This window comes from Galeopterus variegatus, unplaced genomic scaffold (assembly GCF_000696425.1).
Source record: "Galeopterus variegatus unplaced genomic scaffold, G_variegatus-3.0.2 Scaffold2333, whole genome shotgun sequence".
Taxonomy (NCBI): Eukaryota; Metazoa; Chordata; class Mammalia; order Dermoptera; family Cynocephalidae; genus Galeopterus; species Galeopterus variegatus.
Window position 1 is genome coordinate 266,548 of NW_007728444.1, and position 14,087 is coordinate 280,634.

The 14,087-nt window shown below is 36.9% G+C and overlaps 1 protein-coding gene across 2 annotated transcripts in view; it reads left to right on the forward strand.

Moving 5' to 3' along the window:
* The window catches only part of WDR26 (WD repeat domain 26), a 42,649-nt gene extending 33,306 nt beyond the window's left edge, over positions 1-9,343 (forward strand). For both annotated transcript variants that reach the window (XM_008581347.1, XM_008581348.1), the window contains exons 13-14: positions 1,718-1,903; positions 4,655-9,343. In XM_008581347.1, coding sequence (XP_008579569.1) covers positions 1,718-1,903; positions 4,655-4,680 — 212 coding nt within the window. In that variant the 3' untranslated portion in view covers positions 4,681-9,343. The remainder of the gene's footprint in view (positions 1-1,717; positions 1,904-4,654) is intronic.
* Positions 9,344-14,087: the final 4,744 nt, after the last annotated feature.

Sequence of the window (14,087 nt, forward strand, 5' to 3'; positions counted from 1 at the left end):
GATTTGGTTACAGTGTCGCGCGCCGAGGGTTCGGATCCCACATACAGACAGGCCACTCACTGGCTGAGCGAGGTGCGGGTGCGACACCGAGAGTTGCGATCCCGTTGCCGGTCCCGGTCCGGTATTGGTGCGACACTGAGGGTTGCAATTCGTTGCCAGTCACGAAAAAAGACAAAAAGGAAAAAAAAAAAAAAAATCCTGTCATTCTGACCTTGACTACTTTAAATCCTATTTTTTCTGCCTCTTCAGCAAACCTCCTTCTTATGTGTTCACAAATGCATTTTCCTCCATATATAGAAGTATTTTAATTGCATTCACACTTTTCAAGCCTTTGATCTCTTCCTCCTCTGTGGGCTTCAGTTCAGTAAGAAACAAAACTAATCTGTCTTTTTTCTTTTTCTTTTTTTTTTTTTTCTAATTTTATGCAAGAAAAAAATTATTTTCAAAAACTGTTGAGCAACAAATACCTTCTAAGAAACAATAATTTGGTTCTTCAGTTAGTGCCTTTTAGCTTTTGCTTCAGAAACAAAAATGTTCTGATACAGTGCCAGCTTTTTATCTTTATGTCAGAAGTTTTAAAACCAGGGCATGTTCTCTAAATTCTCCTCAGTTGGCAGTACACCCACTGAGAGTCTCCACAATGACCACGTAGTTTTCTGATACGTTGTCAGATTAAATACCTTTCTAATTTTCTTTGGGATTCTGCCTTTTGCTTAAGAACCATCACCCATACTTAATCTCTTCACAGTAATTTATGCTGTTTACTCTATTCAGAACACTTTTTCAAATGCAAACTTATTGAATCCTCATAACAACCTGATGAGGGAAGTATACCCATCTACAGATGGAGTTGCAAAGAGTAACTTGCCCAGAATTGCACAGCTGGTTAGTGATAGAGGAAGGATGTGATCTTGGGTAGATTGATTCCAGAGCCCATGCTCTCAATCACGACTCTTTACTATTTGGTTGTTTTTTTGAAGATTAGTTTGTTACAGAGAAAGCTGTAGGGGATTTTGGTTTTTATGGTCACTTCATGAGATTATAAATAGTCTACTAGAAAGCTATATTATGGTGCAGGTATGGGACCATTCTCTAGACTCAGTAGTAAGCTCTTAAGCAAGACTGCCTGGATTTGAATCCAAACTTTTACCATTTACTAGCTGTTAACCATGATCAGGTCACTTAACCTCTCATTGCTTCAATCACCATTCATAAAAAGGGCATAAGCATAGTAGCAACATCATGGGATGATGGTAAAGATTAAATAATAAACATAAAGTACTTGGTACCTAGTATTCTGTAAGCATGCAATAAAGGTTTAGCTATCATTGTTACTGTTTTTGAATTTGTATACATTACTATTCTGTCACCTCTCAGTTCCAAAGAATTTATCATCTTCTCTGTCTTGGGTCCATTTATGTTTAAAGATCTTGATTTGTAATTATTCATTACTCATGCATTGGCAGAATATTGCAGATAGATTTTTTGGTGACTTAATGGGAGCTGATCACTCTTAACAGGAGAAAAATGTATTTTTTATTAAAACAGCTTTTCATAAGGTAATTTGTTAAACTGTTCATGTTATATTTGTTCTCCTTTAAGGTCTAGTAATCAAGAATCATATGTTCTATGCATAGTGAATGATAAATTTAAGATCGGTTGGTATTGTTAATGTAAAACAACGCCCTAACTTTTCTCTGAATTACTATATATTCAGATCACAAGGTTTACATCTGGCACAAACGTAGCGAACTACCAATTGCGGAGCTGACAGGGCACACACGTACAGTAAACTGTGTGAGCTGGAACCCACAGATTCCATCCATGATGGCCAGCGCCTCAGATGATGGCACTGTTAGAATATGGGGACCAGCGCCTTTTATAGACCACCAGAATATTGAAGGTAATACCATTGTACAGTGTTCCTGTGTTTTCTCCAGATGAAACCGTGCTTATTATAACGTTGCAGCACTTTTAAGCGGTAATTTAAGTGATGGGATATGATTTATTTTCTCCCCATTTTAGAGATTGTACCCTATCTCACTCCACAGAAGGGGTTTAAGTAATCTTGAGATCCAATAGTGTTTGTTGTTTTGGGGGGGAAAGTGGAGAGAATAAGCTGGAATGTGCCACTTCATTTATATCTAGTTAGCTATTTAGTAGTGTCATTTTAAAGATCTTATTGAAAATCTTGCTTCATCATGCTACCCAAATGTAATATTGCCCAAAACATTTTATACACACGAGAACAACGTTTGAACAACTTTAGGTTTAAATGATCTCGATTATGGATTTTACTCTTAAAAATAAACATCTGTTAACACCATGTAGCATACTAACATGAGCTGTGCTTGATGGATAGGGAGAGAGAAGGGAACTAAAACTTACCATGTACCTATGTGCCAAGCAGCATACTAGACCCTTTGTATACACTATTTTGCATAAAATCTTCATAGTCCTATAAGATAAGTATTTTTATCCTCATTTTTATAGGTAAGGAAACTGAAGCATGGCAAGGCTAATTAATTTGTTGTGTGCTGCCAGGACTTTAAGTCTGGAAGGTTTTTCCTATTTCTTTAAGATACTTAGAGATGAGTATAAAGCTAACAGTTAAGGACAAAAGCTTGATTAAGCACAATATCAGTGCTAGAGGAGGTAATGAGAAATCTTATGTAAATGACTTATTTCTCCTTTTTTTCAGATGGAGCAAGTAAAATGTTTAGTTTGCTTGGAAGGAAGTAATTTACCTAGAAATAGATTTTTTTGTTCTGTGTGTCCCACCTAAATGTTTTAGTAAGAAAAATAGCATTGCTCTCAGTTAAGTAATTCTCAGTGGAGGGATGTTATCAAGGAACCATGTATGGTTTGGAAAAGTATATTCTCTACACTTTTTTTTTGTCCTTGTGCTACAAATTGTAGAAGGCTTGAACAAGTCTTACTGGCAGCTGAGGATATGCAGCCAGATATGAAAGTAAAAAGCATGGAGTACAGTTTGAGAAAAAAGTTTAAGAACTTCTATTCAGTTGCTCAGAACTTTGAAGGGCCTTTTTGTATTTGTAGATCACTACATGACATTCTAGCATTCCTCTGGGAAGTCACCTGAGACCAGAAATCTTTACCTTCTTTCCTTGTCCTGTTTACGTTTTATGGTCCCCTAAGATAGAGTCTTTATAAATCTACAACTGTAATTATCTGTGCTTTTCTAATTTTATTAGCCATGTGGAAATTATTGAAAATATTAGTTACATAATTACAGATTTACCCCATAAGAGGATATGTTCATGCCTCCACTGCAGTGGAATAAGAGTTGTTGCACTACTGTTTGGTAAATTTGATTAATGTGGATACTCACTTTGGTGGATGAGCCAAATTTTGTAATATCTGGGTCTGGTTTAGCAACTTTCCATTATGCTTTGGCAACATGGTTATAACCCCAAAAAGATTTTCATTTTCACCTGAAATAGAAATACAACTTCTGAATAACCAGATGTTTGGTTATATGCCTATGCCTTTTTTACATGTATCTTCTGGGCCTCCCCGCACACACACACTTGAAAATATTTTTTTCTAAATAAAATAATACCTATTTGGAATAGAAATTTTGAACACATTAAATGAAGCTAAAGAAAATGATGTTCAAAAACCATATCACAATAAGACTATGTCATTTAAATAAAAATATTTCTCTTGACAATCCATTTCAGAAGAGAATTTGCTGACCTTTTATTGTAACAGTAGAGTTACAGACTGTGTGTGTGTGTGTGTGTGTGTGTGTGTGTGTGTCTGTCTCTGTGTGTGTGTGTGTCTGTCTGTGTGTGTATGTGTGTCTGTGTCTATTTTTTAGGGATATTTAAAATGAAATAGGATGAAGTGCCAATGCATGCTACAACATAGATGAGCCTTGAAAACAATATCAAAGTGAAAGAAGCCAGACATAAAAGACCTCATATTGTGATTTCATTTATATGAAATGGTCTAAAATAGGCAAATCCATAGACAGAAAGTAGATTAGTAGTTTTTTAAGGCTGGGGGTAGGGGTGGGGGTGATGAAATATTCTCAGATTGATTGTGTTGATGGTTGTACAATCCTGCGAATATACTAAAAACCACTGAATTGGACCCTTTAAATGGGTGCATTGTGTTAGTATGTGAATTATATCTCAATAAAGCTGTTGTACACACAACCCCAAGAAAATGGAGTAGGGTGATATTGTAGTATTTCAAACTAAACAACTGAAAGGATAGTTAACAAGTACATTAGGTTATAATGCACAGTTCTACCCTGGACTGCCAGATTCTTTTTTCTTCTTTTCTGTTCTAAACTGTCATACAGATTTTTCTATTCTGCATAACTATTTGAGGTGAATTTAAATATGAGATTCTAAAATGATTGTTATCTTGAGCTTTTCCAGTATTGAAAATAATCATGTCTATAATATATAGCCTAAGACATGGTGCAGACACATTAGTCTAATGATTATTTGTGATGATGAAAGTATCAAGAATTTGCTTTGATGTGAATATTTTTTAATGTTACTGTATTTTATAATGTCATGATGATGATTTTGAGACTTTCTAACTGGTAACTTTTTTCTCTCCCTCCCCTCTTCTTCCTCTTCCTCCTCCGTATACATTTCATCTTGTCTTCATTCAGAGGAATGCAGTAGCATGGATAGTTGATGGCGAATTTGGAGCAGACGACTTCTGTTTAACTTAAAATTAGTCGTATTTTAATGGCTTGGGATTTGGTGCAAACAAACATGATTGATAGCTGGACAGACATGCTCGTCATGAAAAAAGAACCATTTCTGAAGCCCAGTTGGGGCCAAACATTTACACCTTGCTTCATAGTAACCAGTTGAGATGAAGCACGTCGTTAGAACGTTGTCGGACACCATGTTGAATTATCCCCCCATCGGTCGTGAGGAACTGTGCTACATTCAGGCTTACCCACTGAACTCAGCATATATATTTTTTTCCCTCCTGCCTTTTGTCGGGCAGGATACCATTCTTGTTGCTCTTCTGTGTAATGAAGTTTAAATGCTTGTTTGGAAAACTTTATTTAACAGTTTAGAAGGCTTGATAGAAAGAGTGCATTAGTCTGAAGAGTATACATTGGATAGGAATTTCCTTCTTTTGTTTCTCCAAATCTTTCCGCCTTGTTTAGCTTGAGATCTTTGCAGCTTGGTTCATGGATTCTAGCCTTGCCCGTTGCGCAGTATATACTGATCCAGATGATAAACCAGTGAACTATGTCAAAAGCACTCTCAATATTACATTTGACAAAAAGTTTTGTACTTTTCACATAGCTTGTTGCCCCGTAAAAGGGTTAACAGCACAATTTTTTAAAAATAAATTAAGAAGTATTTATAGGATTAAAGTGACTTCATTTGTATACATTTGGAATCTAAACCAGCTCAAAAACAGTTTCCTCTATGACTTAGATATGTAGTATAACTGATGCTCTTCTGGAATACCACATGAGACATGGTCAGAAACAGCGCTTGGAAGGACATTACACAGGAAATTCAGAGTAATGCTTTGAAGGTTTCCCCCCTGGTGTTTTATTCCTGAAGGAACATCAGTACTTGATCTTGAAAAAATTCAAGATTCAAAAAGAGAATTTTAAATATTATACCAACATGAGAGATCAGTGGTCAGTTTAGGTTTTCAACAAAGCTTGTTCCAAGTTGTTCTTAACTTGGTAAGTCATCTTGGTGTGATGTAGCAAGACAGTAGAAATCAGCTGTAACTACTTTGGAAGTTTATAGTATAATTGAGATTATTAGAAGAATTCAGCAGATTACAGACAAACTGGGATTAAAACCCTATAGTCACTTCTCTTAATTGCCCTTAATATTTTGACATATAAGTATACATAAATTTAAAGAATATTTCTTCTCAGTTTTTCAGATATTGCCATACCAAACCTCATTCTAAACTGGTGCTGTGGATAGTCTTTCCCTCTCCTCTCCTCTTTTAGTTTAAGGAAAGGTTTCCTTCATGGAAAATCACTTTTAATTTTAAGAATTTCACATTTAAAATAAGCCAAAAGCCTGATGTTCACATTGTGCTTTTAAACCCCATAACAGCTGAATACAGCATACTTAGTTTCCCTTGAAATTCCCTCCCTTTTTCAGTAGGAGATAAAAAAGGGTGACCATAGCTCTTATATTGGGAAGGGGAGTGGGGATACTGCCAAAATAAGATTCTGGTGAAGAAAAGTCTTGTACTCGGTTCCCCTTTAGGCCTAGCCAAGTCTGTATTATCACCATGAGTAGACTCCTTCAGCATCCACAGAGAAAGGCTTGGATGTCAGGAATTCTGTTGTGGGGTAGGGATGGCAGCAGGGAGAAAGGGGAAAGTCAGGGAAGGGGAGAAGAAAGAAAAACACACTTGGCCTTAAAATAGCATGCATTCTCCCAAAAGCCCATAGAAAGAAAAAATGATAGATCATGGTCAGCAGATTATTTTATCAAATTGGTATGTAAAAGATTTCTTTAAGCTCCATTTTGCAGAGACCACCACTTAGAGAATCAAAGAATTCCTGTTGAGATACTTCGAAGTTAAAATAATTATGTTTATCTGGTACTTCATTTTTCTTAACCAAAATCACTTTTTACTTTAAGCTTGAATAAAATCTTCATTGGTAACTATATATAATTAAGTGGCAACTTCTCTTTACCTCAGTACAGTTAAAACCATTCATATTTTAAGTGATTTGTGTATACCCTGAAGCCATTAATATACCCCCGTCTCTACAGTAACATCACTCACAGTGTGGGCATAGAAACGCCACAGCTGTTTACAGATTTGGTTACAGTGTGCTATGGTACACTTGTAACATTCATTGAGATTTGTGCCCATTCAGGAGCAATTTGGCACTCAGATTCTACAGTCTACTCCACCCAGCCACCCCTAGATCTGAGTTTTCAGAGTGCTTCTGAAGTACCGTTAAAAACACTTTAAAAAAGTGGAGTAAAGTGAGGCACATTTTACAAGAACATAACTCCTATTAAAATGGAGTAACAACTATGCAAAGGTTTCTATAGCAGCTAGGTGAGTTTGTTTTCTAGGTCCGCCATAACTGGCAGCTTCCTATATATACTGGTACTTTGCGGTGCCAATTTGCTGTAAACGTCTGTTTCATACATTTGCCATGCAGTTACTGTGCTAAAAAGATGAGATGGTGAAGAAACCTAGGGCTATATGATACAAGAACTTGATAAGATTTTCTAATTCATAGCTACCAACTGAAAACTTCTGATAGTTCTGTAGACTCTGTAGTAGGCTTAAGAGAATACTGTCAAGCCAGCCACAAGATACTAACAAATGAATAAATTGAAAAGTACCAATACTTTTTGCACATAGATCAAAATAGAGTGGAGAATTTTGGCTCCAAAAATCAGGTTAGTAGGCTTATTTCCATGTGCTTAAAAATGTTTTTATTGTTATGCATTGATTAAGGGCTAGAGAAAGTATGAAATTAAAATGTCTTTTTCCTCCAAATAATTGGTTGTTAATGGTAAAATGTTGGATTTGGGATTACTGAGATTGGTATGTGGGTGGTGATAAAGAATTAGAGTGGGAGTTGGTTGGGAGGGATGACAGGGTTTCAGTTTTGGTTTTTGTGTTTTATTAGTATTCATACCACTACATTTCTGTTGCTCTTATTGGCCAGGTAACTGTGTTATATTAAACCAGGTAAGTAGCTTAAACAGAAAATTTTATTTGCAAATATCCCTATAAATTGACCCATTTTATTGGATGGGAGAACAAAAGGGATTTCCCAACTTTAAGTAATTAAAATAACCCGCTAGTCAAAAGGAAAAAAATACCATCTTGTCGATAATTAGCCAGAGAAAACACAAATTAATATGGTGAGTTTTATTATTAGAAGTGTTCTGCCTCTAGTGGCATTCCGTGGCATTAATAGAAAATTCTTCTTTCCCACCCCTCCCTATCTTGAAATTTTCTTTTTTAGGATGTTGGTTCCTGCAAACAAGAACTGACCCTATCACCTCTGCCTCACAGTGGGTAAATATATCGTACATCTCTTGAAAGGGAAAATATCCATGCCAGTTTCTTTCACAGTAGAAGAATGGCTGCTTTTGAATGGGGAGGAAAGAAGACATTTTTCTTAATATCCTTTTTGTCCCATTTCTAAAATGTATAAATATTTTGATTTAGTTTTACTTTAATTTCTCACTTTAGCAACTTTGCTTTGGGGTTGCTCTTCAACACATTACTTCCATTTCAGAAACCATATCTGTTTTAATATGAACTGCTAACTTTAAAAGAAGAGGAGGAATTTGCATTTACACTTAGACACTTTCTAAAAAACAGGGTGAACTTAATTGAAATTTTTCAGTGTTATTAAGCTATTGTTATAGTAGCTGCCCTATAGTTGCAAAACAAAGACTATAAAAACCCACCCCCTATTACTTAATCCAGATAGCCTGGATTTAACAAAACTAATAATATAAAAATGTGTGTATGTGTGTTTGTGTATTGTGTGTCTGTATGGGAGAGAGAGTACTTAACTCAAAAAGTCCTGGAAAACAGCTATTCTAGGTTCATGTCAATTCTACTAAGTCTCGTGCACATGTGAAGTGCCCTCTCGGTTTAAGGTTTGGTTAATGCTGGTATATTTTTATAAGATTGAAATTGTGTCCCCATCTTTAACTTAAACATTTTCATTATCAGGGTCAATATGCTGGAACTAAATCTCAACATTTTTAGGCACAGATGGAAAAAAATGTTATTGGCTCCTTGAAAATGTGTGTGTGTGGTGAGGGGAATAGATCCACAAAAGCATGTGTGTACTTAAAAACCAAGCTGTAGAGATCAAGAAAAGAACTTAAGTGTTGATCTCAAGATTTCTAAATTGTCAAGATTTACATGACATTGTGGTGGAACTAGTTAACACTTAGAGCCTTTGGTATGTAGTTAACTATTTGCTAAGGACTGATTAAATGTTTCAAAGGATTGTGTTCTTAAATTTTGGGGGTTTTGTTTCTTTTTGTTTTTTAACTGCCTCTCAGATTATATTTACTAGTTTAAATTTCTTTGCTTTATTTCATTAAAGTATAAAAACTTCAGGTCGCTGATATTTATTTTCACTTGTTCTACTAATTATTTACAAAACACCCTTTGTTGACTTTTATTTTATAAATGTGTAGTTATGTCTTTAAAATTATGTTCAACTGAAACTACATTAACTTTGATTTGCTTTCCTGGGATTTTTTTTTTTTTAATACACCTTTTCCATGTCAGTGCACAGCACTTAACCAGTCATTTGTATTCCCTTTCTTTCAATCCAATAAACAGAATGAATAAGTAATTTTTGGCGTATTATCTCCTAATATGCATTAACCTGAATGCGTAAGTAGTACTACTTTTACATAAAACAATTGATTTGCTGAATTTTACTTCCATATATTTACCTAGAGTTTGTAAGTGGTATCTAAAGAAACCATGCTGAGTCTGCTGGGATATCTTTTTAAGGGCCACTGTGCAATCATGGATAAATTTAGAAAAATTTTAGGAGCACTGCATTTTAGAGGAACTGCATTTCCCATTTTGTCCAAAAATGTTACTACGTCTGAACTTACGCATTTAAGCATTGGATATGTTGATTAGTAAAGAAAATATATTTCCAGCTTGAAATTAAAATCCATTTCAGAATGAATAAATTCAAATAATTTTCTAAAGACTTCCTTGGAGAACATTCAGTGTATACAAACCTATGGTACATTTGTATTTATGAAAAAAGGAAATCATTCTCCCATCAGGGCAAGTTATTACATAAGTGGGTTCTAAGATTAATTACTAAGGGTAGAGTTCTGTACAATAAAAGGAAGTTCGGGGCCGGCCCGGTGGCGCACTGCTGTAGTGCGCCGCTTGGGAAGCGTGGCGGCGCTCCCGCCGAGGGTTCGGATCCCACATACAGACCGGTTCCCGCTCACTGGCTGAGCGAGGCGCGGGAGCAATGCCGAGGGTTGCGATCCCGATGCCGGTCCTGGTCCGGTACAGGGGCGACACTGAGGGTTGCGATCCGTTGCCGGACACGGAAAAAGACAAAAAGCAAAAAAAAATAAAATAAAATAAAAGGAAGTTCAAACGTGAAGAATTAGTATTTGGCAGCCAACTAATGATGAGTCAGCTGAGGATAGCAGATCCACTAATGTAGCAGTGAGAGTGACTGCTTCCATAGTATTGCTCACTGCTTGGAAAGTCGTGGTTTGCAACTTCCTCTTATAAACGGGCAAGAGAAGGGAGAAGTATCTCTGCTTGTTTTCTTTAAATACATATCTATTACTTTGACAGCAGATTTAGCTAATTTAATCAGATTATTTATCTGCATTTAGAGTTTCATGCCAAATCCCAGCACCAGGTAGAGAAATTTTCCCAGCCTTAACAAATTTAAGAGTGCAGAGTTGTATTGAGACACAATCTAATAATTCAGATTGCTGCTCAGATTTTGAAATTTACGGTTAACTGTGGGGAACTGTGTCTAGATCCTGTTTCATTTTTATATGAACTTGGTAAAAATGCTGCTCTTTATACCCCATCTTCCCTGAGCCTCCTGATAGACTGTGAGTGAGCTCTGGGAAAAAATTAAAATCTAATTCTCTTCCATTTAAACAAAAGAAAAATGAAATTTTGTTACATCATTTAATGACTTCTACTTGAAGAATTTTTTTCCAGAAAAATTTATCCTTTTTGTCTTTTTTTCATGACTGGTAACGGGATCGCAACCCTCGGTGTCACGCCTGCACCACGCTCAACCAGTGAGCGGGAACCGGTCTGTATGTGGGATCCGAACCCTCGGCGGGAGCGCCGCCGCACTCCCAAGCACCGCACTCTATCGAGTGCGCCACCGGGCCGGCCCCATAGAAAAATTTAAACTGCTAAGGAAGTTTCAACAAACAAAATGATTGTATCAACCTATCACTAAAGTGTCTGTTTTGGTTTTGTGGCAGTGGACTCTTCTCAGACTAGATTAGCCTACTTAAAATGAGATTGCTATTTATGAAATAGTAAGCCAGCTGAAATTATAGCTCATGTGAGAAACATAAATGGACTGATAGCAGATTTTCAAGCAAGTTTTAATTTCCCTTTCTGATGTGAAGATACTGGCTTCTTCAGGCACTGTTTTAAAGATGTTTAGTTATTTATGTACAATTTAAGGCTTTTTTATTCTTTCATATCCTCAGGAAGAACATCTTAACACATAGGTGGCCACGGTGATAGACCATATCTAGAATTCAAATTAATGAGTATGCTAAATGTCCTCCCATGTGGCTTTTTTCCTTACCTGTTTTGAATATAAGAAATGGAGCTACAGATTGAATTGGAAGTTGTATTCCAAATAGTTCCCAAATATTGAATAATTTTCTTTATCTCCCACAGCTGAAAAACATCAATTTGTGGCTTGAGCTTTCAGAAAAGGAATCCCTGGGCCGGCCCGGTGGCGCACTGCTACAGTGCGCCGCTTGGGAAGTGCGGCGGCGCTCCTGCCGAGGGTTCGGATCCCACATACAGACCGGTTCCCGCTCACTGGCTGAGCAAGGTGCAGGGAGCAACACCGAGGGTTGCGATCCCGTTGCCGGTCCCGGGCCGGTACGGGCGCGACACTGAGGGTTGCAATCCGTTGCTGGTCATGAAAAAAGACAAAAAGGAAAAAAAAAAGAAAAGGAATCCCTGACTTTATTATCAACACTTTTTTAAAGTCATTTTAAGAGAATAGGCAGATGTACTTCTTTCTGATAGGAAACAAAGTATCTTTTGGATCTTAATGCTGTAGTTTGAAAGGAAACTTCAGATGAACATGCCGGAATCTTTCCCAGGTAAGTATTAAATGGGCTCTTTTGCCCCATTTAATGGGTTTGCCCAAAAAGACCCTTTCAGTAAGTTTCTGATATCTTGTCCACCAAGAACTGATACTAAATAAATAATTTGGTTTTAATTTTTTTCTTTCTATACTTCCTCTTAGTAAAAGTATACAAGTGGAGTGCTTATTAGGTGCCAAGAATTATGCTGAGCACTAAATATACATTATTTAAACTTCTGCCCATGTAAGCAAGTATTGCTCACTTGTTTTTCAGGTGACAAACTCAAGCTTAAAGAAATAACCCCTGCTTCATTCCAAAGCTGGTGCTTTTAGCCCTTAAGTCCAAGTGCATGGGAGACTCAAGTGGGGGCTTTTTTAAGTTTCAAATTTCTAAGCCATTTTTCGAGTCAAAGAGGAGACTGGGAATTTTTTTGTTAACACCCCAGGTAATTTTAGGTTGTCAGTCTGGCAGCAATCCATAAGACTGTGCTATATTACTTCAGTGATGAAACCAAGAATTAAAAGCAGGAGCAAGAAGAGTATTAAGAGGGACTAACCACAACATTAATTGCACGCACCTATTTGGTTATTGAGCACCAGGTCTTCATTTGGGCCAATATATTGGGTGTTTACTGTAGGTCAGTCACTGTGGATGAGCCAATTTGTATGCATTCTCATTTAAACATTAAGGTAACTATGTTATGGGGCAGATACTCTGTAATTCTTTTTACAAATGAGAGAAATAGGCTTAAATTAACTCGTATGAAGAAGCTGGGACTCAACCCCAGGTGCCTCTGAGTTCTTGTTTTTAACCACCACACTGTGCAGTTATTCCCTTGGTCTGTAGGTGGTCACTTACCTTGGAAAAATTGACTATTAAAACTTGTCAAATACAGATGAAAAGTTTAAGCTGCCACTTTACTGATACTAGTTAGCTGCTTAATAGAAGGGAAACCTCCACAATAAAATACCTTCAGATTGTTTTGTAAATTTATAGGGTTGTGGTTCAAATCATGGGTTTTGGAGTCTCTCTTTAGACAAATTACTTAACCTGTCAATGCTTAGTCCCCTCATATATAAAAGCAGCTAACAAGAGTAATATCTTACCAAATAGCATTGTAATGTGTGAGAATGCACTTACTAAAACTACAAATGATTTTTTAGAGTGGTTTGAAAGTTATGATCACAGAGGATGCAGTCTAAGAAACATTACCCAATAAAATGTACAGACTTTGTTTGGATCCCAGTGTGAACAAACTATAAAACTTTTGAGCCAGTGGGGGAAATTTGAGCACCAACTGGATATTTAATACTAAGGAATTACTAATTTATGTATGACATTGGTACTATGGTTATATGTGTGTTCTAAGAACCCTTATCTTACAGAGATACATACTAAAATATTACAGACATAATGATGTCTGGGACTTGCTTTAAAATGCAATGAGACAGGGAAGGTAGTATGGTTATGGACAAAAGAATGACCATGAGTTGATGCAGCTGGTGAAAGAGAAAATTACCAGCCGACACAGATAGTCCTGTTACTCTTACAAAAAGCTAGTAAATTTATACAGAGCTAATCCAGAAGATTGGCCTTGCCCCACAGGTGTCTTTCTGGTAAAAGTAGCCAAATATGTTGCTTTTAATTCAGCCATCAGGTTAAACACACACACTTTGTATGCAGCCTATGAAAACAGGCTGCTGATCAAGTGATGAGATACAGGGCTCAGGGAGGACACTCACTCCTTTATCTAATTTGACTCATGCTGTACCCACCTCTCCATCAGAGATTATCCATTTGAGTGAAATGACCTAGGAGAATGGGCATAGGAAGGATTCAAGTTCCTTCCTTGTTCAAGAGTACATGGTTCTTAAAATAGCAGACGTAAGATGAAATCAAGTCTACTAGGTCAACAACAAAGTGGGGGTTCTGATAAAGCTCAGGGCCCTTAGAAGCAACCAGGAGTGAGAGAGATGGCTGGAGAGTGATAGTGTGAGCAGTGCATAGCTTGGAGTCTTACCACGCCCTTTCAATACCTGACACACAAAGTGCTCCATTAGAAAAAGAGGGATTTAAGTGTGTGTTGAACTCACATTTTGACTAGGTTCTATATAATGGGAACTGACAAAGATGAAACAAAGATTGCCCCAAAACGGATGTAGCAAACCAAATCACAGCAGAGGAAGCCAGTTAAACCTCTGAGCACTCAGCTAGCTGTTTCTGACCACACACTTACTCTTCCCCACTCAG